Here is a 26,134-nt window from a genome sequence, read left to right on the forward strand (position 1 = left end):
TCTCCTGAAGTACTAAGTGAAAGATCTCCGCCGTTGATCTTTGCTGATCTCTATATAGATCTTAAAATGGCAGAACGTTAAGTCTTCACCCAGAGCCCAAAACTCAGCAGTGGTGGTAACTGCAAAGGTTTACAGCTTTTCTCAGCCCTAAATGGGCGCCCAGGTCAAGTCCTCCAAGGCTCAGAACATTACAGAAAAGGAAGCAGAAAGAACGGAAGGGAGGGGCATGGGGCTGTGCAATCCCGTCTTCTGGACACACCATGACCCGTGCACATCATCTCACAGCAGTCATGGTTACTTACGTGTAATCAGACACACGTCAATCACACCACCCAAACCACAAGCACGTGTGCACATGTGCACACCCCCCATACACATATACACAAACACACACACAAAAGTAGGAGGTAGGGGATATGTTGGGAAGGAGAAGGGGCTCAATGAATGTGGGAGGGGGTAAGAGAGGTTAATGAGGTGTTGAGTATGACAATCCAAATATACCATGTACATTGTCAAAGGAAATAAAAAGCTCAGCTTACATACTTCGGTCTACTTAAGATGAGACCGTTTTTTGTCCCCCAAAGAAGCTATTTGTAAATTTTGACCCTGGCTGTCAGTTATTTTTCATTTCTATCTCTTTAATATATAAATCTTATATCCCTAGGCACACATACACTAAAGTATTGGGGGATGCAGAATTGAGGCAGGCAAACCCAATCATTGAACACACGCACAATACCCTCAGCACTATTGAAACATAAGCTCACTCTAAGCCTTCCAGATAACCAACAAGTTCATAAGTTTAATGAGAGACGTTTCAGTCCTCCTGCCAGACTTTTGCTGTTGAGAGTGAGTCGAAATAGATGGAAACTGTCTGGTTTCATAAAAACTGTATCTGCTGTGATCTCAGAAAGCAGACCACTGCCAAGTCTGTGCTGATTTCTTTGGGGGCTAGGACTTGCGCATGAGCAATGCAGAAACTTAGGTTGTTTGAGTCTGCAAGTCAAAGCAGGAACGTGACAGATGAATTTAAATAATGCCTAAAATCCCTCAGAGCTTGATTGAGATAGTTCTAGAAAATCAGCATCAGACCCAGGAACGTCCCTTGGCCACTGAGAGGATCTATGACAGAGTGACATCCACCTGTTGGAAATGGGGGAATCCAGATAGCGCCAAGGACGCAGAGAGAGGGGAAGTGTGGAACAGAGACAGCATTTAGAAACAGGACTAGCCTGTGACTCCGTGATAAAGTGAAAGTCTGTTTTCCATTTAGTTTAAACTCTGAGTTGCCTATGAAGACATCGTATAAAATGTTGATGTATAAAAATAACCAGAAGCAGAAGGTGCTTTTAGCTGGTGTGAGGCCATGTCCTTATTTCTCAGGGTTAACTGACAGCAGTCAACGACTCCGGGGATTGTATTGTTCTCTCTGGATTATAAAACACACAGAGATAATATGGAAAGATCTGGCGAACCCACAGGCTGGGGAAGCAAAAGCCTTTCCCTCAGTACAGTGAGCCTCCTGAGACCTCATGGGTCAACAGTACTTATACATAAATCAATCATGCTCACAATGGGACAGGAGTCCAGGAGAGCATTTTCCCATTCAATGTGTTTGACTGGGGTGATGGCTCAGCGGTCAGGAGTCCCTGTAGGCCATCTGGGCTTGGCAGTGCTTGCCTTCAAACCCCAGCAGTCTAGGGGCAGAGGTAGGTGGATTTCTGTGAGGTGAGGCCAGACTGATCGTTAAGTTCCAGGCCAGCCACATCCACAAAGAAAACTAACATTCTATTTTCAAGTACCCCTATTGGTCATACTTAATAATCTGTAACTCCAGCTCCGGAGGGTCTGATACCCTGTTCTGGTCTTCTCGGGCTCCTACACATATGTGCACATACTTAGACACCGTTACATGTACATAAATAAAAAACATTTAAAAGAGGTGTCTGGATTTAAATGTTGTTCGCTGTAATTAACTTTACTCCATATGGCTCTGGCTCTAAGGCTGGTTCTAAGAGATAATTAAACATTATGATGATAACATATACTGAAGAATATGAAGGAAAGGGGAAAAGGTGTATATGAATGTTTGGAGGGAGGAAAGGGACAGGATCAATGTTCTAATCAAATCATAATCTTCAAAACAAACGAACAAACAAAAAACCCCACAAGTTTTATCATGCGATGGCATTTGCTCCACGCTTTAAAATTTTTTCTCCTGGTATTCTAGAATGTTCTATATACTATGGCAGTGGAGGAAAGCTATGAAGAGAAATAAGTCATCATCTGAGAAAGTTGGGATTCAGGTATTAAAAGAACACCCTTGACAAACTGGGACCCAGGAAACCAGAACTATCTCTTTAATGTCACACAGGAGCCATTAAGCCTGAGCACCAATTACTGTAACAGCTACTCCCTGTCTTGCCCACGAAGCTTTCCACAGGTAAGGATCCAAAGATCTGTTCCTGTACATTTTAGCTGCTGGTGGTTGCTGAGGGAGAGAGTCACTCAGCTTTTGGTAGGAGCCCCACTGGCAGGTCGCCTGCATCCTAGCGGATAGTCCCCCATCCATGTACATGTGGCATCATTAATTGGACTTGGAGTAATTAATAACAGAAAAAAAGCAAGATATGGAGTTGTGGTGAAGATAAGATGGGGCTCGGGGCAAGCTGGAGGGAGGTATGTGATGATGGGGGATATGATGGGACTGCATTATAGAGAGGCACGAGATTCTTAAAGAATAAACACAAAGTATTGCTTTTAAAAAACAAATCCATAATGGGTTATAACACATTAAAAAAGAGAGAGAGAGGACACTAAAATGAGGACTCCAAGGTCCAGGGGAGTTGCATGTTTTCAATGTGGAGTCCAGGGGAAGCAGGAGGAGACATTTGTGCTGGAGGATAGGATCCAGATATATCATACATGTGTCAGCAACTGTCAAAGAATACATAAAATATTCAAAAAGACTTGTGTCATAAAGGCTGGGCAATATCGTTTGCATTTTAACCCCCAGCGCAACTTCTGTATCTAAGATAGACTACAGATAGAATGGCACCAGTGGGCATTTGATGTTTTTAGAATTAAGGTCTGTGTCTAAAAATATAATTTAAAAGTGCAAACTGTTAGACATCAGGAGAGATATAAAGAAGAACAAGGTCTCTTCGATGACTGTCACAGAACCAATGTCTCCCAAGGTGGTTGAAGATGGGGCACTGCTAGAACTTTGCATAAAATAATGCACATGAGTGGGAAAGAAAGAGGCGTCATCCTCAGAGGGCTGCACTTGAGTGGCTGGGAAACATTTCACCCTGTAACGAAAACTGAGACACACGCAAGGCCAGGAGAAGAGTGCGGCCCGTAGGCGTGCTTCTGAGGATGCTGTGTTCCCACATTCTGACTTCAGCATCCCACAGGGTTGTAAAACATATTCAACCTTTTCATATTGGAGTGAACATACTTTTGGCTCCCAAAGTACCCATTTTGGTTCAACTCATTGTCTTTGTTTAAAAAAAGAAAATGAACTTTACTGAACTCCCTTTAAAGAATAATGCCATCGATCACTTGGACATTAAGATAAAGTCTTCTTTAGGGAAATATAATTTATTACTTATTACAATTTCTCTGTCACTGTCTCTCTCTGACATTGTTTCTGTGTCTGTCTCTCCATCCCTCCTTCTCTGTCTGTCTCTCTTTCTCTCTGCCTTCCATGTTTGTTTGTGTGAGCTCACTGATGCTGAAGCCATGAAGACTATGTGGAGGTCAGAGGACAAACACTGGAATTGGTCCTTGCCTTGCACCTTGTTTGAGGTGGTCTCTAGTTTGGCCTTGTGTATGCCAAGGTGGCTGACTGGTCTATAAACTTGCAGGGATCTTTCAGTCTCTCCCTCCCATTTGGCTGTAGAAGTCCCCAGATTACAGATAGTCTTCATCATACTCAGCCTCATGAAGGTTCAGCTGAACTGTAATTTCATTCCTTACAACAGTTTACCCACGGAGCCATCTCCTAAATCTGACTTAATAAAATTTTAAGTTAAAAAAAAAAAACAAAACCAAAAAACCCTAGGCCATCAGTTTTGGAGAGAAGTAAGTGTGATTAAAACTAACCAGAAACTTGGGGCTAGAGAGATGTTCAGGGGTGAAGAGCACTGATCACTCTTTTAAAGGTCCTGAGTTCAATTCCCAGTACCCACATGGTGGCTCACAATCATTTATAATGGGCTCTGCTGCCCTCTTCTGGCATACAGGCATGCTTGCAGACAGAACATTTAGATACATACATCAATAAATCTTTAAAAAACAAAACAGATAATAAAAACTAGCCAGAAATGTGATGATGCTGACATAACCCAGATTCTTTTAAAAGTTCAAACAAATATTAGGTAATTAGATTTATTTTTAAATGCCATGTATATTCATAAATTTAAAATGAATCCATACTTGCTTTAAAAATTAGGGTGTGTCTTATTTGGCCATAGAAGTTACTATGGGGGTGGGCTGTCTGTCAGATTATATTTCTGGCCCATTACATTAAGATTCATTGAGAGTAGCAGAAGAACAGGATCATAAGGTAAGGCTTTGGAAAACAACCAGGAAAGTATAGTTTGGCTTCATGATGGTGACTGTCTAATGCTAAGTGGCTACAACTATTACTGCAGTTTACCATTTTCTTTAGAAAGATTATTTTACAGGTCTGGTGAGATGGCTCAGTGGATAAAGGTGCTTGCCACCAAGCCTAATGACCTGAGTTCAATCTCCAGAACACCCGTGTGGTGAAAGGGGAGACTGACCCGATTCAAGGTCCAGGTGGCCATTCGTCTCGTGTGCCAGCTCATCAGTGGTGCCACCTGGAGTTCCATAGTGTTTTTGTGAGACAGAGTCTTGCTAAGGCAAAGATTTGCCTATTCCCAAGAAGCAGCCCATCAGCGAGAACTGGGACCTGCACTCTATGTTTTATTAACTTTCATTAAGGTATCATCACATCCAGAGTTTCCATGATCTGATATACATTCCTTTCAATGCTGCTTTGGGTATTTGAATGCACAACCCACCGATTTTCCATTGCTGCATCAATACTGAAGGTGCATTTTAAAGAACAGGGGGCTAAGATGGAAGCGCCCCTCCATCCCTAACACCACTGCCAGGTGCCGCCAAGATTTCTATAGCACTACAAACACCAAAGGCTCAAAGGAAGAGGCTACCATTCATTCTCAATATTGTCTTCTCCCTAAAATTCCACGTCCCAGGTGTCTCTAGAACCTTCCTTCTTACTGTCTATCTAAGTGCTATAAGCAAGACCATGCCCCTTCATGTTCACACCCTCGGTAACAAGTTTTTAGCACTTTTTACCTGGAATTAAAAATCCCTTTCCTCTGTCTCTCGGCTCCCTTTGTGTCCCCCAGACCACGTTTCCACCCAGCAGATGGAGTAAGTTTTTAACACATCCACCTCAGTAAGATCCGTCCGGACACCGCCTTGGCATGAACTTCATGCTCCTCACCCTGGGTTAGAATGTCACCTGCGTTCTGCAGGTCCACTACATGCACCAAAGTGTAGTGTACCTCAGCCTGATGCATCAGCTTTATCCTTAACTATTTCCTGTCCTGAAAACTCTGCACACTTCACATAAGATGGCACTTCTCTACCAAGCTCTACGTCCAGAGATCGTCTCTGTTTGCTTCCTTTACATTTATTTTCCTTTGGGGAGTTTGCCAAAAATCTGTGTTCATTGATAGAGTAGTATAACATTGTTCTAGCTTTCCAGTATGCTAAGTTTTATAATGCCAGGGAAGGCTGCTAGCTTGTTCCTCCCCTCCCCTCTCACTGCCCTCCCCTCCCTTCCCCTCCCCCCTCACTCCCCTCCCTTGCCCTCCGTCCCTTCTCACTCTCCTTCCCTCCTCTCCCCTTCCCTTCCCCTCCTCTCCCCTCCCCCTCCCCTCCCCCTCCCCTCTCCCTCCCCTCCCTCCCTTCTCACTCTCTTCCCCTCCCCTCTCCTCTCCCTCCCCTCTCCCTCCCCTCCCCTCTCCTCTCCCTCCCTCTCCCTCCCCTTTCCTCTCCCTCTCCTCTCCTCTCCCTCCCCTCCCCTCCCTTCCCCTCCCCCCTCCGTCCCCCTCACTTCCTTCCCCTCCCCTCTCCCCTCTCACTCCCCTCTCCTCTCTTCTCTTTTTCTTCTCCTTTACTATTTTATTCTCAGCTACATACCTGCACCCATCTACAGTTAAGTGAGGAACCAAGTAGATGCTCAGGATGTGAAATGCAGAAGACCTCAAACAGCAGCTTCAAAACAGTGGCATTTTTCAATTTCCAACCATCTACGGCTCCGGCAAATCTAGGAGTCCGTCCAGGAACCATCTAAACACCATGTAAATTCACCCAGAATAGCTCATCACACAGGGCATCCAAACTTGCACCCGGGGGCACGAGAAATCTATCCGCACCTCTCTCACCACGGACCCGCCAGAGGCTGCACGGGGTCACCCCACCCCCCACTTTGCAGCAGTTAGATCTAGTCCAGCTGAGGGAGGAAGCCGGAAAATGAACAGGAAGCTTCAGTTTATACAGAGGAAGAATCTGCCTCTGGAAAGAACTTTGTCGATCGTGAATTTGGCCAAAGTATCCCAAGAGGGCGGGACACGGCATTTTAAAGGATCGAGTGCAGAGATGCCCCCTGAGTATACCAAAGACACAATGAACGCAGATAGATTAACTACGTACCAGGTGGAGAGAATGAAATAGAGTCCTAGGCAAAAGTTATCAGCCAAGCTCCTGGTACCTGTCTTGATAGACTGACTATTAAGTTCATAGTGGCCTCCTAGTTGCCACTGGTCTATGTCTGGTGGGTATATCCCAATGATCTTGTTGATTCAAGTGCAGACAAGGGGCTGTGGCTGAGGCACATAGGGAAAGTCCATGCCTGGCCTATACCAGGCCCTGGCTCCAATTCTTCGCACCAACAAAATGTTTTAAAAAATAATTTGAGTAGCAACTGCCCCTGAGCAGCCCAGCTCCCTGTTCACAGAGCTTCCCACCCTTCCAGAAGCTTCTGCACCTTCTAGGTCACCCGGAGCAGTTTTGCCTTAAGAAAGCTTTGCCACTTGAGAGGCTTGACTTTTCTTAGCATCTTAGATGTGAGGTAACGTCATGGGCAGCAGAGATAGAAAGACCAGAGTTCGGATCTCAGGTCTACCAGCTCTGTGTTAAACAAGCTCTAGGAGGCTCTGTGTTCCCATCTGTGAATGGGGGTTCACACCTTCTCCCTTCATGAGGTGCTGTGGACATTCAAGAAACCAGAGCACGAAGGGCTGTGGAGATGGCGTAGCTGGTAAGGTGTGTGCCAGGCAAGCATGAAGACTTGAGTTCAATCCCTGGAACCTATATAAATAAATCTTGGCATGGTGCCACACACTTGTAACCCCTAGCTGGGGAGGCAGACCTATGGATCCTTGGAGCCTGCTGGCTATCCAGCCTAACCTAACTAACAGATTTCAGGCCTCGTCTCCAAAACAAGATGGGCGACACTCTATGAACCTCACTTCTGGCCAACTCATGTATGTGCTCACATGTGTCATATGTCATGTGCAGATACCTACATTATTATGCATCACCCCCCCCACACACACACACAATTCACATTCCTCTCCAGAAAGCCAAAAGGGAAACCAATGCATGGGACTGATTAGCACAGTGTCTAGCCACAGAAAGACTGACTCCAGGACAACCCTTAACAGCAGTGGTACTAGGAGCCGGTCCACCAAACGTCTGCTTCCTTTGAACAGAGATGAGCAACGGATCTGGACCATGGCAAAGAGTTTACGCTCCTGGGAGGAGAAGATGTCTCCAGGTTGCCCTGCTTCTCTTAGCTTTGTGGGTTATAGAAGCTTTTAACTGTTCTTCATGTTCAAACCCCTTGTCTTTAAGTCGAGTCAAACAGGGAAGGTGCTATGTGGCCCAGGAGGAGGCTTTTTTGGTAGAGAGAGGTCAGAAGGTTCCTAGCCTGTGACACTGCTGGGTGGTGTGTGTGCAAGCAAAACTTCTAAGTGGTAGATCATAGTTAGAAGATGTCAAGTCACTGGGGGAGAAGAATCTTTGGTGGTATTTCCTGACCCGGATCCCTCTTTCTTTCTACTTCTTGGTTGCCATCTTCTTCCCCCTAATACTCCTGATGATGCTTTAGACACAGCAAGAGCAACAGGCCCCAAAGAGCATAGCTCAAAGTTTTCAAATCTCAGAGTCAAAACACACCTTTCTTCTGCGTAAGCCGATTTCTTCGGGTGTTTTCCGGTAGAACCGGAAATCTGAACATCAGTAACCTTTCTCCTCTAATTGTGCAGGTGATAAAAAACCTCAAGTGCAAAATGACTAGCCATAATACCTGGTTATGCCGGCACTTGTTAAATAACAGACACTGTCACTTATACACACACTGAAATAAATCACAGTCCTGCCTGAACCCCATTTTGCAAATGGGAAGAGAGCATACCCAGAGAACTCGGGGATATTCTTATGATTACAATCTTGCATACTTACTTAGAGAAACGCGGGCTGGGTTCATTGCTTCTACTGTCCATTCATGTCTGTCTGTCTGTCTGTCTTTCTTTCTTTCTTTCTCTCTCTCTCTCTCTCTGTCTCTCTCTCTCTCTTTCTTTCTTTCATCTCAGGGGAAGCTACAACCTACAAAATTATGACTAAATGCCTCCTGACATGCCGGTCAGCATTTTCTCTACCAAAAAACCTCCTCCCGGGCCAGCTTGACAATGTTAGAATTAGCTACAGTGGGCTCTCGGAATGTCGATCACGACACAGAATCGTCTAGTGAATACTCCCTTTGCATTCCTGGGTACTCCTAGGCAGGGGAACTGGAACCAGACTGCTATTCAAATATGAAAACCTTCAAGATGGAGTTGCTAACTACCCTTCCCCTCCTTGCACTCTGAGAGGCTGCCAATGGGAGTCCTCTGGGTTTGCCTATCGTCACCACTGCCACAGGAGGCGCTAGCACCAGGATCAAACTTACTTCAAAGACCAGCGTCTCATTTGTGGGTCCTGGAGCATACAGTCGTTCAGGGCGGTTAAAGGAACGCTGGTATTCAAATGTGGTTCCAGCGAAGGTGAAGTCCCCGGGCCAGTCGATACTCCAGCCCCCTGTGAGGTAATACTTTTGACTGAGGCTCCGAACAGCGAGATAGCTGGAAGAAAGCTGCAACTCCTGGATCTCAATGCTTCGGGCCCCAGCCGGGATGGTGACCACAGGATAATACTCTAAATGGACACAGAAGAATATTCCACGTTTGACGCTGTGGACTGTAGAACAGTGACCATTTTGATGGGGTCTTCGAGACTAGTCAATTCTATTTAATAAAATAAAGAGACCAGTAATTTGTTTTTTTTTTTTTTTAGATTTGCACTTGCTCACTGTGTGTGTGTGTCTGTGCATGCACATGTGAGTGCATGTGTTTCTACGTGTACCTACGTGTCACAGCATGCATGAGGAAGTCAGGGGACAACATTGGAGAGTCAGTTCTCCCCTCCCTCCACCTTGGGTTCTAGGGTTCAAACTCATGTTGTCAGGCTTGGCGGCAACTGCTTTTCTCTGATAAGCCATTTTGAGGCCGACTCAGTGTGCTGTCGAGGCACAATGAATGGATGAAAATGCTCAGCCAAAGGTCCTAAGAACCTTACCATGTGACGAAAGTTCCCACTAGTGTCAGGCGAGCTAGGGTTACATTAGCACAGCCTATTCCCCATTAAGAGGCAGAAGTGGGACCCCACCAGGAGCAGCAAGGGAAGGCAGTAGCTCTTACCGTTTGCTTTGTGCTGACTGAGATACAGGCCTTTATAAAACTTGCAAGTCGAGTTATCACCTTTGCAAACACCACATGCATCAGACGCCGCCTTAGAGCCAAGTTCGTGGTCACACCCCACGGGCTGTGAGGAACAAAAGCAGAGAAGGACCAAAGATGAGCAGAGACCCAGTGGTGAAGACCAACAGAGGTGGGGGATGGGCAGATCTGCTAAGGGGAAAGCCAGAGTCACACTGGGGCTCAAAGACTTCTGGAACGCTTTACTCATTCTTCGAAAAATTTCACTCACACATCTATTTGGATCATATATAGCCCCTCCCCCTCCAATTCTCCTGGAAGTCTCTCATACATCTCCCAGCTTCATGTCTTCTTTCGTATCTTATTGCTGCTTTAGCCCGCTGGTTCTAACGCGTACTGATTGTACGCACACAGAAATGTGGAGTCAAGCTCTGGAGCATGGGCAATCTACTGGTGGTCAGCTTCTCCCTAAAGAAAGTGACTCTCCTCTGCAAGCAAACTCGTGGTTGGTCAGCTTGCATGACTGATCTGAGGCTTAGACTCCAGGGCTCGGAAAACCAGAATGAAGAATCATGGGCTATTAGCAGATCTCCAGGCCAATTGCTTGAATAAAGCATAAAAATGCTGAGCAGCACACATTCAGACTCCCTCCGTGCATGCGCATATATGCACGCACATGTATACATACATGCATGCAAGCATAAACAACCATGTACCCATTGTCTATACATATGCACAGACACATGCATGAAAAATACCCATATGCATGGAAATAAGCACAGGCACATATGTACACACAGACACACATAAAGACATTTGAATGTGTGTGCGTGCGTGCACACACACACACCCTGGAAAAGGATGAAAGGCTCTTAATAAAGTTTAGGTGTAAGGGAAAGTGAGTCCGCAAAGACAAGAACTGAGAGAGGACAGCTCTATTCCTGTTGCACTTCTGAGGTTCTACTATGTGGTAAACATACTTAGTACGTAGGCATTGGGACATTACCATTCTTTTGGTCATTTTTAGAGCAATGCAAAAAAATGGCTGTAACTTACCCACATTCTCTATGCTGGAAAGTTGCTGAGACAAAAAAAAATGCAGGTGTCTTATGAAAGTTAGTGAGGGTCTCAAAGCCTGACTGCACATCCTGGGGCAGAAAGGTCCTCTTACCTCACAAACCCCATCGATGCAGACGTCGTTTCTGTGTGGGGAACAAGGGGTCCCATCTTTCACCTTGCCAGACATGGCAAAGAAAAACTCGAAGTTCTCAGCTTTGCAGTAGAGTTTACACCGATCTTCCTCTAGAGGCAGAGAGATGGAAGGGCTGGATCAAGACTAGCTTGGGTGCAGAACACTGTGGCCTCCAGAGAGGGCAATTAAATTGACTTGGATAGTGATTGTGGGCAAAGTAGACAGCATTCTATATAATTTAGTTTGTGAATATGACTGTGTGTGTGCACAGAATACCACATGTCTTCCAAAAGACAGGTCCCACTGAGAGCCCACGCAAAGCCAATTAAATATCGATACCAAAGAATTGTGGGATACTTTGTTTTGTTTGAGAGCGACTCTCATTATGTAGCCATGGCTAAGCTGAAAGTGCCTATGTAAATCAGGCTGGCCCTGAACTCACAGGCATCAACCTGCCTCTAACTCTCAATCACTTAGATTAAAAGAGTGTGTCACTCTGCCTGGCTTTGGACTCATAATCCACAGGACTCATAACCATGTGCAGGGTTGCTGGGTTGTGCAGATAGCCTCTCTGGATGGTAAATATCCCAGACTTTGTGGTTCCCTGGAGTTGATGAATGGCAGCAGATAGATAAAGGGGCATCTTTGTCTCTTCACTAAATTTGATTTTTACAAACAGTTCAGGTTATAGTCTAATGATTTGGCTCGGGACTAGATTCCCCTCAAAAACTTAGACAGCCCGTATAAAGGTAAAGATTGACATACTTCAAAAGCAAAACCATGTAGTCTACCATGTTCATGAAAGATATCAAATTGAAATGTCACAAACAGAAAAAGTAGAGAAGGTAATTCTAAAGGCAAAAACAGTACTTTTAGTTGACCATTGAATGCCTGGGAAATTTCTGGTATCATACAGGGGGGAAAAAAGTATAGTTATAAAGCTCTTGTTATCTGGAAGGAGAAACCAAGCCAATGCCTGTGATAGAGACAGCTGTCCTTGGCCAGAAACTCCAGATGACGTTTCTCACATGGGACCTTCTGTAGGCGACACTGAGCAATATCCCTAACAACAGTTTCCCACAGATGTGTAAACAGTTCACAAACAGTTCTGTTTCACAAAACCCTCCAGTAGAAGTCAAACTTAAAAACTTACATGTGAGACAAAATATATTACTGTGGTCAAAATATGTAGATGCGTGGGTGGATAAAATGGTTTCCTCTCAACTACAATGTCTTTAGTTTTCAAATAATGAGCTTATTTAATACATTCTAAGTTCTATAAATGAGATTAAGGAAAAGTTGGATGGTGTGTGTATGTGTGTGCTTCTTTTCTGTATTAGTCTCAGGAATGGAAAAGCTCTAATCAAAGCTTAGTATTTCCCTTGCTTTTTGTCTTTTATTTGTTCATTTATTTTTTTAGTATAGATCTCCAGGAACAAACTTGCCTTTTCAAAAGAATAAAAGAGATGTTTTTTTTTTTTTTCTTTAGAGTTTACTGCTCATGGAGAGATCTCCATTTATGACAGAAACTTCCCCTGTCCTTTTGGCTTGGCTTTGTTTTTGAGACACTTCCACTATGTATCCCAAGCCAGCTTCTGATCTCTGCTTTATTCTATTTACCCTTTAGCATGAAATCATACAACCTAGAGTCACCTGGAAGAAGGAAACCTCAACTGAAGAGTTGCTCAGATCACATTGGCCCATAGTCATGTCTTCCAGAGACTGTCTTGATTGATAATTGATAATGGGAGGGCCTAGCCCTCTGTGGGCAGCACCATTCCCCAGGCAAGTAGATCTAGGTAATATACGAAACCTAGCTGAGCATGAATTAGATCATGTAACTAGAAATCAGTAAGAAGTGTTCCTCTTTGGCTTCTGCTTGAGTACCTGCCCTGATTTCTCTGGAGTATGGACAGGGATCTGGAAATATAAGATGAAGTGAATCCTTCTGTTAGCTGGGCTTCTTCTGTTAGGGTGTTTATCCCAGCAATAAAAAGTAAATGAGAACCTATCTGCCTCATCTTCACAAGGACTGAAATTACTAGTGTGTCCCATTCCATCTAGCCCTCTGTTCTTAAATGGTAGGAATGAGCCAGATTTTCATAATAGTTAGTCTCCTCTAATTCTAAGTGTCGTATGCAGAAGAAAGTGAGAACAAAAGGCTCAACTGTGCTGTCTCACACTGTGCAGACATTAGGCAGCAAATTCTCACAGAATGAGTGACTCAAACTGCACACTCCCTTGTTAGTAAAGTCTGCAATGCAATAGTGTAGCTACACTGCAGCCCGAAGCATTTTCCCAGCTACAGACTTTTCTAGGTTCTGTTTAGATTTCAACAAAGAACCCGGTTAGTGGTAACAGGAGGGCAGACTGCATTAGTGCTACATACGATGAAATAAATCACATGTGAAGGTCAAAGAACAATCAAGAAGTCAAAGGACAGACAGCAAAGAGAAGAACTCAGGGTTTTAGGGAAAGAAGTACATATAAGAGACACGGGTTGCAGGAGTGTGAGTGTGTGAGTGTGTGTGTGTGTGTGTGTGTGTGTGTGTAAGAGAAAATACAGTTTTAGATGCTATAATAATTTGACCTATCCCATCTGTTGAGCTGCTGGAAGTTGCTCTGTGGCATCTTTCTCTGATTATTACTCAACCCCTCATTGAATGCCTGTAGTGATAGAGAACTTATCACTTATCCAGGGATCAGGTGTATACTTTGGATAGCTAATATTCATTCATTCATTTCAAATATTACAGCTATTAAAGCCAGGTATGGTAACACACATCTGCCATCCCAGGACACAGGTCAAAGCAGGAAGACTGGGAGTTCCAGGCTAGCCTGGGCCACAAAGTGGTACTCTGTATTATAAAACAAGGCAACAACAAATCCCTCAAACTAGCCTTTAAGTATGGACTAAGTAGCCTTCTTGGATGCTATGGACATAAAACATGTTAAAGATGTACCAAGTTACCTCCCTGTGGACCCCAAGTTCTTGTAAAAATGATACGTAAATGAATAAATGAAGAAGAACAAGGTAAACTTGAGACTGGAAAGATGGCTTAGTGGTTAAGAGTGGTAAGCACAAATGACCAGAGTTCAGTTCTCATCATCCATACTTGGCTCACGGTTGTCTGTTCCTCTAGTAACAAGGGATCTGTATATAGACACATGTGTAGGTAAAATATCCATACATATTGTAGAGACAAAAATGTTAAAGTAAACTCATGCTAAATTATAAATAAAGCACGACAAAGGCTTCAGGGAATAAAAGTGTCAAAAGAAAAGAATGGCTAGCTCTGAGGAGCTGAGATCTTAGGACATTCTGAGCTCTCACGTTGATGGGTTCTTTGAAAGAAGGTCAAGTAAAGCACCTCAATTTTTATTTTTTTTAAACTTACCCCCCCCTTTTTTAAAAAAAATAGTAAACATCCCCAGCGCTCCCATTATTTTCTCTGAAGACAGAGCTTTCAAAATATTCACATTTGCCTTTGTTCTTGACAGTCTTAAGGGAAGTGTCAGAGCATTCCTGGACCAGCCAAAATGGTATTGTTTAAAGCTGTGGTACCTGTTTACTATAGTTGTTTTTTGTTTTTTGTTTTTGTTTTTTTGTTTTTTTTTTTTTAGAACAGGGACAGCCATCAATTGTCAAAAATATCACAACTTTCCCCTTCTACACATAGGCTACCAAGAGTCCTGCAAATCCTCCCTCAAGAAAGTAAGGATGAGATCTGGTAAGTAAGGACAATACAAAGATGCCAAGAACCAGATGGACTAGTGATGGCTTACCTAAGGATATCAGTATTTCCATGGCAACCAAAACAAATGTTTTCTTAATTGTAGAAAGTCAAGTGCATCTAGTCATGGTATAATCCTAGCACTCAAGAGGCTGAGACAGGAGGATTGCCAAAAGTTCAGGTCAATCTGGGCTACATAGTTCAGTCTGGGGTACATACTAAATTCCAAGTTAATTTCAGCTGAAGAGTGACACATCATCTCTACACCTTCCTTGTCTCAAGTCAAAAGCAAGCTATAACTTTCAGTTATAATAAATATGAAGAGTTCTGTATAACTTTTTATTCACTGAATGCACATGTTTGTGTGTGTGTGTGTGTGTGTGTGTGTGTGTGTGTGTGTATGCACAGACATACATCCTTTTTACAAAAAATAAGTCTTCCTGTTCCTTCAATCATCACTGGTCCTTTCCCAAATATGATGTAAGTGGGGCACATGTATATGTTTTCCTGAGTTCTCAGTCTGGACAACTCATACCAATTTCAGTTCACATCCCTGGGAGACAAAGATCGACAAGCTGTCAATAGTACATTTGGAAATGTAAATCTCTTCCAAACAAACATGTCCTTTTGCTCACAGACAAGGGGTGTCTTCTGGGGGAACACAAACAAAGACTGTGCAAAAATAAACAGCACCCAGGAAGGTTGGTAAAACACTGAACCAGGACAAGCCTCAGAAACAGAAAATGAACATGGAAACTGTGTAGTGAATTTACATACTATCTCCAGTGACACACGGAGTGTCACGGGGACTGAGTTACCTTCGACCTTTGTATAGGGTCTCCAACGATACAGCCATCCCCGGAAGGGCTTGTTGTTATACTCTGCACACTGCTGGGCACGGAAATCCAAGCTGTTCTCATGACAAGGGTTAATGTTGCACAGCTTGTAGATACGGCTAGATCCTGGACAGTACTTGCCACCATACTGAGGCCTAAAGACAGAATTCAAGAATTTCAGCACTAAGCACTTCACCCTCAGCCACGTGCAATAGTACAGGAAGGGACAATTGAGGGGAGCATCACTGTGCTATGGGCACTTATATCTAGTTTATTACATAACGGGAAACATATGTCCCACATCTGGCTTCTTCCTGCGACCATGCAGACATAACTAATCAACCACAGAACTCCTTTTTGTTTCCACAGAGACTTAATATGGCCTCATAATTGCAATATCATTTTCCTCATACTGGAAGGCAGCTTCTGCTGTGTTTAATTGTAACTAGCACATAAAACCAAACTCATTTCCTATCTCTGAGCCAATTTTTCTGTTCTAGAACTTTAACAACTGAAGAAAAAACTATTCTTGATACTTCATGTGTCAGGGATTCTGTGGCTGCAGTTAGATAGTCTCTGCAATGGGCCTTTGTACCACATACATACACTGTCTGCAGTGGCATCAAAATCTTCAAACGCACTGCAAGTTACTACCATTCCCACCAAATGCTAACCTACCCTGACCAAAGTCCTTGCTTTTGAGCTCCCAACCCACAGCTTTCTCCAGAGCCAATACTCAACCATGGAAAATCTTCATAGAAAATTCATAGAAAATCTACTACCAGCAGGTAACAAAAAGGAGACTCGAGGTTAATAAATCGATGTGATTAAAATTCTTTGTCCCCACGGGCACAGGCTTGCTACAGAATATTGCTGAATTCTGTGCTACACCATCTCCTAGTCAGTCCTCCTGAGAGCCCATGGATGAATTTCACAGACACAGAAAGAGTCTCCTGGCCCGAATGACATTTTTACGCTGTTTCAAAACATTCTGGAGCAAATGGCTAAACATGTAGCCCCCACGGCGCTCCATCTGATCCTCCCAAGACTTCTCAAATGATCATTTGTTAGGCATTTAGAAAACCTGAGGTTGTATTAGCACAGTCTCAATATTCTTTACAAGGAATATTAAGGCAAATTCTCAGCTTAAGGCTTTCTCTCTGAGGTTTTAAATGTTGACTAAACTTGGACTGCCCATAGTAAGGTTAATGACCATCCCAATGTGTAACTTCTCCAATCTGCAAAGCTGCAGTTTGGAAAGGAGCCCCAGACTAACAGTTCTCTTCAGACAGTTGAAGTGAAGGGTGGGCAGGCGGACTACACTCAGCATGTCAGCGGAGGTTTCGCAGTTCAGCAGGACAGCGGGGCTGAACCGCAGACCTTTGGACTCTGTCCCAGGCTCTCTTCCTTGTTACCTAGGATTGCATTTATCTGAGCAAGGCAGGCACATGGGAACCGAGACAGGCCACATGGGGACTGAGAGAAAGATCCAGTAAGCAGAGTAGTTAGCGAGTCAGTCTTAAAAGTGATACAGCTATGCACTAAATTTTATGCAGTTTCAAAAACGGGTTCAATGTCCCTTGAGACTTGATAGAGGAGATAAACTATAAATATTTTTAAAAGCTCATTCTCTCAAATTACAAGCCACACTATACTCTCCCCATGGTCAGAATGCTCCGATTTCATTTTTCATTACGGGATAGCGTCAGAGAAGTCAAAGCGATGGCTGCCAAGAAGTTCAGATTTCCTATCAAAGGTTCCAACCCCAGCACATTCTCCTGCTGCCTTTCACTCTGAGACCCAGTCTCAAAAGGTAGCAACAAGCTGGATTGGAACCCAGAATCTTTCTGCTTATGGCTTCTGAATGTTGGGGGGTTGAGGGCCTGCTCAGCCACATCTGGATTTCTGTAGGGTTAGCATGAGGGTGTGGAAAAGTCAACAGAACTCTTTTACATAGCATCCTGCAGAGTGTTGCGTTCTCCATGATGACAAACAAAAACCAGAGGCAGAAAAGAAAGTCTTTCCACATGATATTGCATTATAAAGCAGAACTGTATTTGTTTTTGTACCAGCGAATATGACCAGAGACGCTTATGGTGTTAGTTGGTTATATGACTCTTAGCATCACTGGGGAATGTTGTTAATGTACATATGGGCACACATGTATATATAGCAGGATTCCCTCTACATTATAATATATTTGTATCGCCCCCTCCTCTTTCTCTTCCCCTTCTCTCTCAGACAAGGCCTCCTGTATCTCAAATGCGCTGCACATCCAAGGATGAATTTCAATTGCAGAACTTCCTGAATCTACCTCCCCAGTGATGCAATTCCGGATGTGTGCCACCAAGCCTGGCTTATGCAGTACTAGATGGGAACTGGAGACAGACAGAGGTTCTCGTACATGATGTGTTCTATGGTGTGTTTTCCAAAGATACTGTTGTGCCTTTTGGGGGACCTTGCTAATATTGATAATTAAACCTGGAAATTACTGTTTAGGAAAATGGGCCCCAGAGTCAGTTTGAAGACTACTGGGAAGCCCCAGCCCCCTCCACCCCCAAACTCCCCTGGCTAGGTGGTACTAGAATAATCAGACTATAATTCTCTGTTGAGTAGACTTGTATTTTAGGGAAGTCCTGGAATATCTCAGCATGTTGCTGTTAATTTTTTTGAGGGATGCTCATAGGACCATCCTTAGGCAGTGTTGCAGTGTGATTATGTGGTAGATAAAGAAGAGAAATGTCAAAGGGCTAAGACAAATGTTGGGCCTTAGTTTGACTCCACAATTGTCAGTGTGATACCTAAGCAGGTGCAGATGCTCTGAGTGGAGTCTGTTGTCTCTGTTGGTGGCCCATCTGTGAAATAAAGGGATGGTGTAAGGTTGGAACTGACGTGTCTGGAGAAGACGTCTGGAAAAAGTATTTTGAAAGGCTCTTGAGGTATAGAGGAATGCCACAGAAAACAGGGTGTGGAAGAAATAGAAACACCTGCTATAATAGACAGATGGAACAGTCAGACTTCTAGCTCAACATTGGCTATTGTAGGATCAGATGGTCTTTAAACACTGTAAAGTTAAAAGTGTTGGTGAGTCTGCAAACTAGTCTTCTGTGCCTCATTCCTTTATGAAACAAAACCCATCCTAGGAAGAACCTAAGTAGATGAAACAGGAACCATCTACTTCTTCTCTTGGGGAGAAAGTGGAATGGTTCAAACTGAGAGCCACAGATAATGCCAAATGATAGAATTTAGCTGGCAGAGAAAAATAAATTAACTTCAATCTGAAAAGGTGAAAATAAAGTCCCCTTTGCTCTAATAAATAGAATTAAGAAATGGGATAGAACAGCTCAGCCAACCATCCTTGGATGGGCTGCTATCCATTTGGTTTATTTGTGGCTTCACCCTGAGGAAGAGTGGAGTGTGTTCCAATTATCTTTGCTCTCATCTAACATGACAAAACTCCACTGAGTGAAAATAGTTTAGTGATTAATTCTTTCATTAGGAATCTCTGAAACTGAGATAGGCTCTTTCCACAAGCAGTGATCAATCATAAGGGGAGTTCTCAATCCCATAGATATGAAAAAGGTTTTAATTTAAATCCCAGGGCGTCTTTCCTACACTCTGCCGGCAGGGCTATTAGGTAATTTCTTTCTTGCTTAGGAAAATATTGAGATTATAAAATGTGGCCATGTATGAAAACCAGACCCAGGAACTATGCTACAAACCCCAGAGTAACGGAGTAAATCTGATCAGCGATACCTAGGACTTTGGTCCTAAGTTTGTTTCTATTATCTGGTGTAAATCATGAATGGATCCCTAGCCTTGCTCCCATTATAATCAGGTACTGAGTCTGAGGAGTTGACAGAGATTACAATTTACCCTGCAAGGTCAAAATCATAACATGCTCTGAGTTCATCTGTTAAAGATACACATTCTACCTACCAAGCCGGTCAGCTGTACAATAGTTCAGTTATTTGATTCTAGGACTGCAGAGCCTTAGCTCAAATTAAGAAAAAAGCTCAGCGAGCGACTGGAGCCTTCAACCATCTTATTTAAGCACAGAGTGACTCCACTGATGAATTCTGAATATGTTACACCCCACGCCTCTTCCCACCCCACTTCCCAGTACATATATCCTTTATACATAAATAGTAAAAACTGGAAGGAAGAAAAAAAATCCCACTCGAAAGCCAAATCTTTCTGGAGCCTTACTTGGGGTTACTACAGTGTCTCTCCTGGTACTTGACTCCTCCACCACAAGTTCGAGAACATTCTGACCACTTCGACCAGGCAGACCACTGGCCATGGATGGGCCGGGGCCCGAGATCTCCAAGCTTTACACATTGGCCTTGCCGACACCACTGCAAAAGAACACGTAACACGGTTCCCATCAGAGGCTACCTGGGAAAGTTCGGGAGAGGCAAACAGCCACACAATCTGAAAGGGAAATGGGGTCTGGGAAGACAGGAGGGACAGATAGTATGTGATGCTGTGACATAGCCCTTTGCTGTGTCTTATGAATGCGTGATGGCTCATGGCTGTTTCTGACATTTTCAAGGTTTCCTCTAGAGAAGTGGTTCTCAACCTGTGGGTCACGACCCCTACAGGGATCATAATTCAGACCTCTTGCATATCAGATATTTTCATTATGATTCACTGAAGTAATAAAGTAGCAATGAAATAATGTTATGGCAGGGGGTCACCATAACATGAGGAACTGTATTAAAGGGACAGCATTAGAAAGGTTGAGAAGCACCCTTCTAGAGAAAAGTGTCATTTCCTATCCTCATGCTGAGGGGTACATGCCTTATGAACAGTCTGTGTAGAGGAAATGTATAGATAAGATTCTATACAGTGGTCCAAGTATTGGGACCGAATTCTAAGGATTTCTTTGTTACTTGGAGACAGAGCTACTTATGAAACAATTGTAATGCTTTTGAGACTTGAACACTGATTATCCCATTGTCAAAGCAGATGCAAGATACAGCTAACATGTGCTTTACCCCATTCAGCCGCCACATACTCATCTCCTATGAAATTAGCAGCTTTCTGTATGAACAAATTGTATTTGTAGAAGGTACCCATTTCAGACCTTCTGATAGCTGGACACCTCACCATCCTCGACGGATTTCTTCTGAGGCATTCATTTGGCTGTGAGTCACACAGGAGGAGTAAGGATTTTATTTTTCTCTTAGCCTCCAATGTTACTTGTTCCTTTGCAGAAAATTTGGGTTTTGCTTGAGTTCCCTTCCTTGCTTCCTCCCTACCCTCTTCGCTCTTTTTGCTCCTCCTCTAGGGCTCCTGTCTCTGGTAGTATTGCTTTTAGTTTTCCTTGATGTGTTTTCATTTGGAGCTAAGTCCTGAAAGACATAGCATTGCTGTACACATTCCTGATAAACCTCTGCACTTTTATCCAAAGGGCTGGGGTTTAGGTGATGTCTAGTTTGACTGAGAAGTGGGGTTCAGTGTAGCTTTGTTGATAGTGAGTTTTGTCTTTGCTATCTTTTTTTTCCCCTTTCTTAAAATCCTTGTTCTGGGCAGATCAATCTGTTTGTTTTAAGCTTTTCTTTCATCTGGGTTAATTGCCATTTCAGAGGTTGAGATCCCATAATACTGTGGGGAACCAGTTTGTCATCTGAGGGCTTTGCCTACTGTTACCACACATCTTTCTCACTGGGAATCATGGGACCTTTACTGTGCTGACACTGGGCAAGAAGCAACTACTCATGGTCCCATTAGCATCTGCAGCCACTGAAGAACACCAAGTTGCTCTGGTGTCCCGAGAACAGTAAGGGACAGGTATACACCAAGTCTTCTAGAACCCGTTCAAGCATTTAGAAATTAAAGACTACCCTGCCTTTGGAAAGTTAGCAGGGAAATGCTGACTTGTCCAGTCACACAGGGGCACACATAACACACACGGCAGAGGCCAGATTTTATACCTACACAGGACTCATTCCGCTTCTCATAACCAGGACAAATTACCAACCAATGGCCCTCGATTTGAATCTAATTCCTGAGTTGGGAATGTGTCCCTTTATTTCTGTGTCAATCAATGAATTGCACCACCACAGTCTCAGTGTTCACCTGGTCCTAGGGCAGGCTGCTGCCAGACTGTCTTCCTGTGCCTTTGCAATCTGTGTAACAAGTGGGAATTTACAGAAATCTACATATAGATTCAAATAACACATATGCATACATAAAATTCTTACATACAAAATGCAAATATTAAATAGACACCCATAGTTCATCTTATCCATCACACATATCCCTAGTGTGTCTTAAATATTCAGTATTACTGAGTAGCCATGACTTGCTCTGGACCTCAGAAAATGCATTATGCTACACAACCTAGGCTGACCCCAAAGTCATGGAGATCCTCCTGTCTCGGTGTTGTGAATGCTGGGATTACAGAATGAATGCCGGTGCCCTGCCTAAATAGCTTAGAGGATGACAACAAAGATCTTCCTCTTCTCCTCCTCCTTCTTGCTAAAACCTTTCAGATGATTTATTTTATTTTATGTGCACTGGTGCTCTGCTTGCTTGTATGTGCGTGTGAGGGTGTCACATTCCCTAGAACTAGAGAAACAGACAATTGGAAGCTGCTGTGTGGGGGGTGGGAATTGAACCTGAGTCCTCTGGAAAAGTAGTCAGTGCTCTTAACCGCTGAGCCATCTCTCCATCCCCAAGACCTTCACTCTTCTTTCTCGAACACACATCTTGAGATGAAAGTACTTGGCTTTCACCCCATTTTAGATTTCATGTGTTTGTGTTCTGCCCCCATTTCTATACTCCCTCAAAAGACTGTCCAATTTAAAGTCTAGTGCCCACATTGATACATACATACATACATACATACATACATACATACATACACACTCATTACTGGTCACATGACATTCATTCTGAATTTCTTTACTGGGTGATAGCAGATAGTGCTTTAGGAAGAGATGTCTGAAGGCCAGGAACAGTTGATGGCTTCTGCCACAGGTTCTTAGGAGAACAGAGTTGGCTTTTCTGTCTCATTTCTATACCTTCAGAGCTGTATCTTGACCCTTTGTACTCAATCGTCACCAGGGAATTGAAATTTCTTTAAATGGCCAATCCTTCTCCCCGGATTAAGGGTGTTTTGAGGAAAGTGAATGACAGAGATCAGCAAGTGTGTATCACCTCATCGTATGTGAAAATTCTATCTCCGTCTTTCAAGTGGACTTGCTAAGTCTGCTTCAGTTATTTCTATGGTAAGGGCACCTTTCCTGCCACACTCTCCCTAGGAAAAGAAGGCAGTGGGAATACATATGAAAGGTTGTAGATATAGACAGTCATTCCTGTTACTGATAGGAACGGCTCCCCCCTTCCCCTGCCCGGGGCTCTCTCATAGGACATGGACTTCAGCCCCCACACAGAATAGAGTGAAGCCAATCAGTTGGGTAACATACAGATAGTTAAGACGCAAGGCCCCACGTAAACAAAAAGAAACACAAACAAATATCTACATAAAAACAAGTGAACTGGCTTATGTTCAGAATTCTGCTTTACAATCCTCGCCTGGTAAGGCTGGTGACTCTAGAAAGAAGCCAAAAGACAAAAACAAGCAGCCAAGAAAATGGCTGTTCTAGGGCTGCACTTTCAAAACCTCAGGGCCATTTCAGGGCTACGGACTAACAAGTGCACGGTTACCATGCTTAAGCCACAAACGGTCCCTTCTGCTGCAGGCATGAACTTGGTTTCACATCTGTGGCCCACGCGGTGGCACCAGAGTGATTTGCAAATGTCCTGAAAAGAGAGAAAGAGAGAGAGAAAAAAAAGTGTGGGTGAGACTGGTCATACACACAGAGTACAGTCAAAGCTTTGGGGTACAGTATTTTACCTGCTACCAGCTCAGCTTGCCTGTACTTCCTGAGGACTTTGTTTGATCGCACCCCTCCCCAGGGAGTGTCTGTGGAACATGTATGCTCGTGTGTGTTTAGTGATTGGGGTGTGGCACCACTGATTAACGTCCAGAGCACTGAGTATCTTAGGTTGGTGTGTGTGTGTGTGTGTGTGTGTGTGTGTGTGTGTGTGTGGTGTGTGTGTGGTATGTGGCATGTGTATGTGGTGTGTGTATTTGTGTGTGTGGTATGTGTGTGTGTATATATGTGGTGTATGTGTATATGTGTGTGTCGTGTGTGTGTGTGTGTGTGTGTGTGTGTGTGTGTGTGTGTATGTGTGTGTCCTGTGTGTGTATGTATGTGGTGTGTGTACATGTGTGCCCATATGTGCATATACATGTGGTCATCAGAGGATAACTTGCAAGCATCCGTTCTCCCTCTTCTACCTTGTGAGTCCTGGCAATCAAACTCAGGTCAATGGGCTTAGTGGCAAGTACCTTTTCCCTCTGAGCCATCTCATTGGGCCCAAGGTCTATTTTCTGATGACAGTGACAATATCCTGGGTGGCAGAACATATGGGAGGAATAAAGCAACTCCGACTCAGGGCATTTCCACGGCATGTTTTAGAATTGCTAACAGCTGCAGGTTCACCTTTCTCTTAGTTGTCAGTCTAAAAGTTATCAAGCTATCACCCAACCCCACAGAGACACCACACGGTCAGACACCCTTCTGTTTGACACACATGACTCCTAATGTGTTGGCTAGTATTGCCACTATCATTGTTACATTCTTAACATTGTGACTGTCCAGTATCACTGCAATGTAATTCTGATAGGAGATCTTTGAGGTCATTTAAAGGGTTTTGAGGTGGCTCTCAACAGATGAAATCAGGGCTTCCACGTATATGGGCTTCCATACCAAGGTACTTTGAAGTTGAAGGCAGGTTTTGAGCAAGAGATATGAGGAGTATAGTTTGGCTTGGAGGAGAAAAGGGTCTCCATGGAAACAGTTCAAGTTAGCTCTATGGACATGGACTAGAGGTGGCATCCATCCATGCAGAACAAAGATCATTTTGCTAATAAGCTTCTTCCAATCTAGTGTCACTTCAAGCCACACCTTTGAAGACTAAATGGGTTTGTTTCCTACAGCCAATAGAGAGCCAGGGCCCATATATATAGTGGCCATCAAAATGAGCAAAGAAAAGGAGAGACCTTAAGAAGACAGGAAAGGGGTGGAGGGGGAGGGTGGTCTAGACACCACAGCCAAAGCCAAGCCACAGGGCTGAGACAAAGGGCAGCTGGAGAAGAACAGGCAAAACACGGGGATTCCAGAGTGAAAGGAGACAGGCTGTACGGACATGTTATTTCCCCTGTGGTGAAGTGCAGAAGTCAAACGTAATTATAGCCGACGACATGCTTTAACGACCACAAAAACCCTCTGAGAAAACTCCCTTTCAAAGTAAACAGAAAATGGGAGCTTGCACTTCTTTTTGCTGGTATCTCCCTTTCCCTCCCCCTCCAGCATATTCTACGTTGTCTTATCTATAATTACCTGGATTTAAGTCATAATTTAAGAGAAAGAGAAATAACCACAGAGACCCTAAGGTTTCATGTTGCCTGGATATGACACCCCCCCCCCCGCCACCTCAACAAGACCACATATTTAAGCGGTGCTGGCTATCCTGGGTCCTGTCATTTGCTGACCAATGTCCTCTGGTTATATTCCACAGGACAAGTTCCTTCTAGTAAAATATGACACGTTGAAAATGTTTAAAAGTTTCTGAAGACACTAGTTCTATAGGTTATCCACATATCTAGATGTTCCCAGGTCCTTTAGCTGTGTGATCGTGTGGACTTTACCTCTCAAATACCTTCCAAATCCAAACAATTGTCTCCACACCCACTGCTGCCACCCTGTCCCCTGCCATTTTGCATGTGCCTTTGTGCCATACCCTTTATGAGATGGCCAGTTGGCCAGTTGCTCTGTTCACCTCCATTCCTACCCAGCGGATTCTCAGCAAGGCACTACTCGATACAATGGCCCACAGCTGTGTATGGCTTTTGCCCTAGTCACATCTCATGGTTTTGAGAGTCAGATATGATGTATGAGTATCATACTGAATAATGAATCATCTCATCATTATAGAAAGTTATACTGGCCAGCATTATAAGCTAGAGAGAACCTTCCACGTAAGCCAGCCAGTTCATGTTATATTTTTGTTCAAATCGTGTGATGCTCCCTCGATACACTCAGTGTAAAGCCAGAGTCCTCATCCCCTCCCATACCATACACTGAATGCTCTTTATCCTCTGATCTCATATCTTACAGGTTAACTCTTGCTATTGTGTTTTCATTCCCTTGGCTATGAGAAAACCTCCACCTAAAAGCAGCCCATAGGGAGAAAGCCGAATCGTTTAATAACAATTCCCGATTACTGTTCACCCTGAAAGAGAAGCTGTAGCATCAGGACCTTGAAGCAGCTAGTCCACAATCAAATCAGAGAAAGAATCAATGTATCAATACTTGCTTGACCTCAGCTAGCTTTCTTCCTTTTTACATGCTTCAGGGCTCCCTGACTAGGGAATGGTCCTTCCCACAGTGGGCTGAGTCTTCCTACATCAATTAATAACCAAGCAACCACCATTCCAATATTTGTCAGATATCACATATCTGCCCTTCAATTTCA

At 43.7% G+C, this 26,134-nt stretch overlaps 1 protein-coding gene across 2 annotated transcripts in view; it reads right to left on the minus strand.

Annotated features, from left to right (window-relative positions):
- The window catches only part of ADAMTS18 (ADAM metallopeptidase with thrombospondin type 1 motif 18), a gene marked incomplete at both ends in the record, with an annotated part of 138,388 nt that overhangs the window by 25,604 nt on the left and 86,650 nt on the right, over nucleotides 1-26,134 (minus strand). For both annotated transcript variants that reach the window (XM_080937342.1, XM_080937343.1), the window contains 6 exons: nucleotides 9,014-9,258; nucleotides 9,801-9,924; nucleotides 10,990-11,120; nucleotides 15,563-15,735; nucleotides 19,790-19,938; nucleotides 23,258-23,353. In XM_080937342.1, coding sequence (XP_080793468.1) covers nucleotides 9,014-9,258; nucleotides 9,801-9,924; nucleotides 10,990-11,120; nucleotides 15,563-15,735; nucleotides 19,790-19,938; nucleotides 23,258-23,353 — 918 coding nt within the window. The remainder of the gene's footprint in view (nucleotides 1-9,013; nucleotides 9,259-9,800; nucleotides 9,925-10,989; nucleotides 11,121-15,562; nucleotides 15,736-19,789; nucleotides 19,939-23,257; nucleotides 23,354-26,134) is intronic.

The sequence above is a fragment of the Micromys minutus genome (assembly GCF_963924665.1).
Source record: "Micromys minutus genome assembly, chromosome: 24".
In the NCBI taxonomy this organism is placed as follows: domain Eukaryota; kingdom Metazoa; phylum Chordata; class Mammalia; order Rodentia; family Muridae; genus Micromys; species Micromys minutus.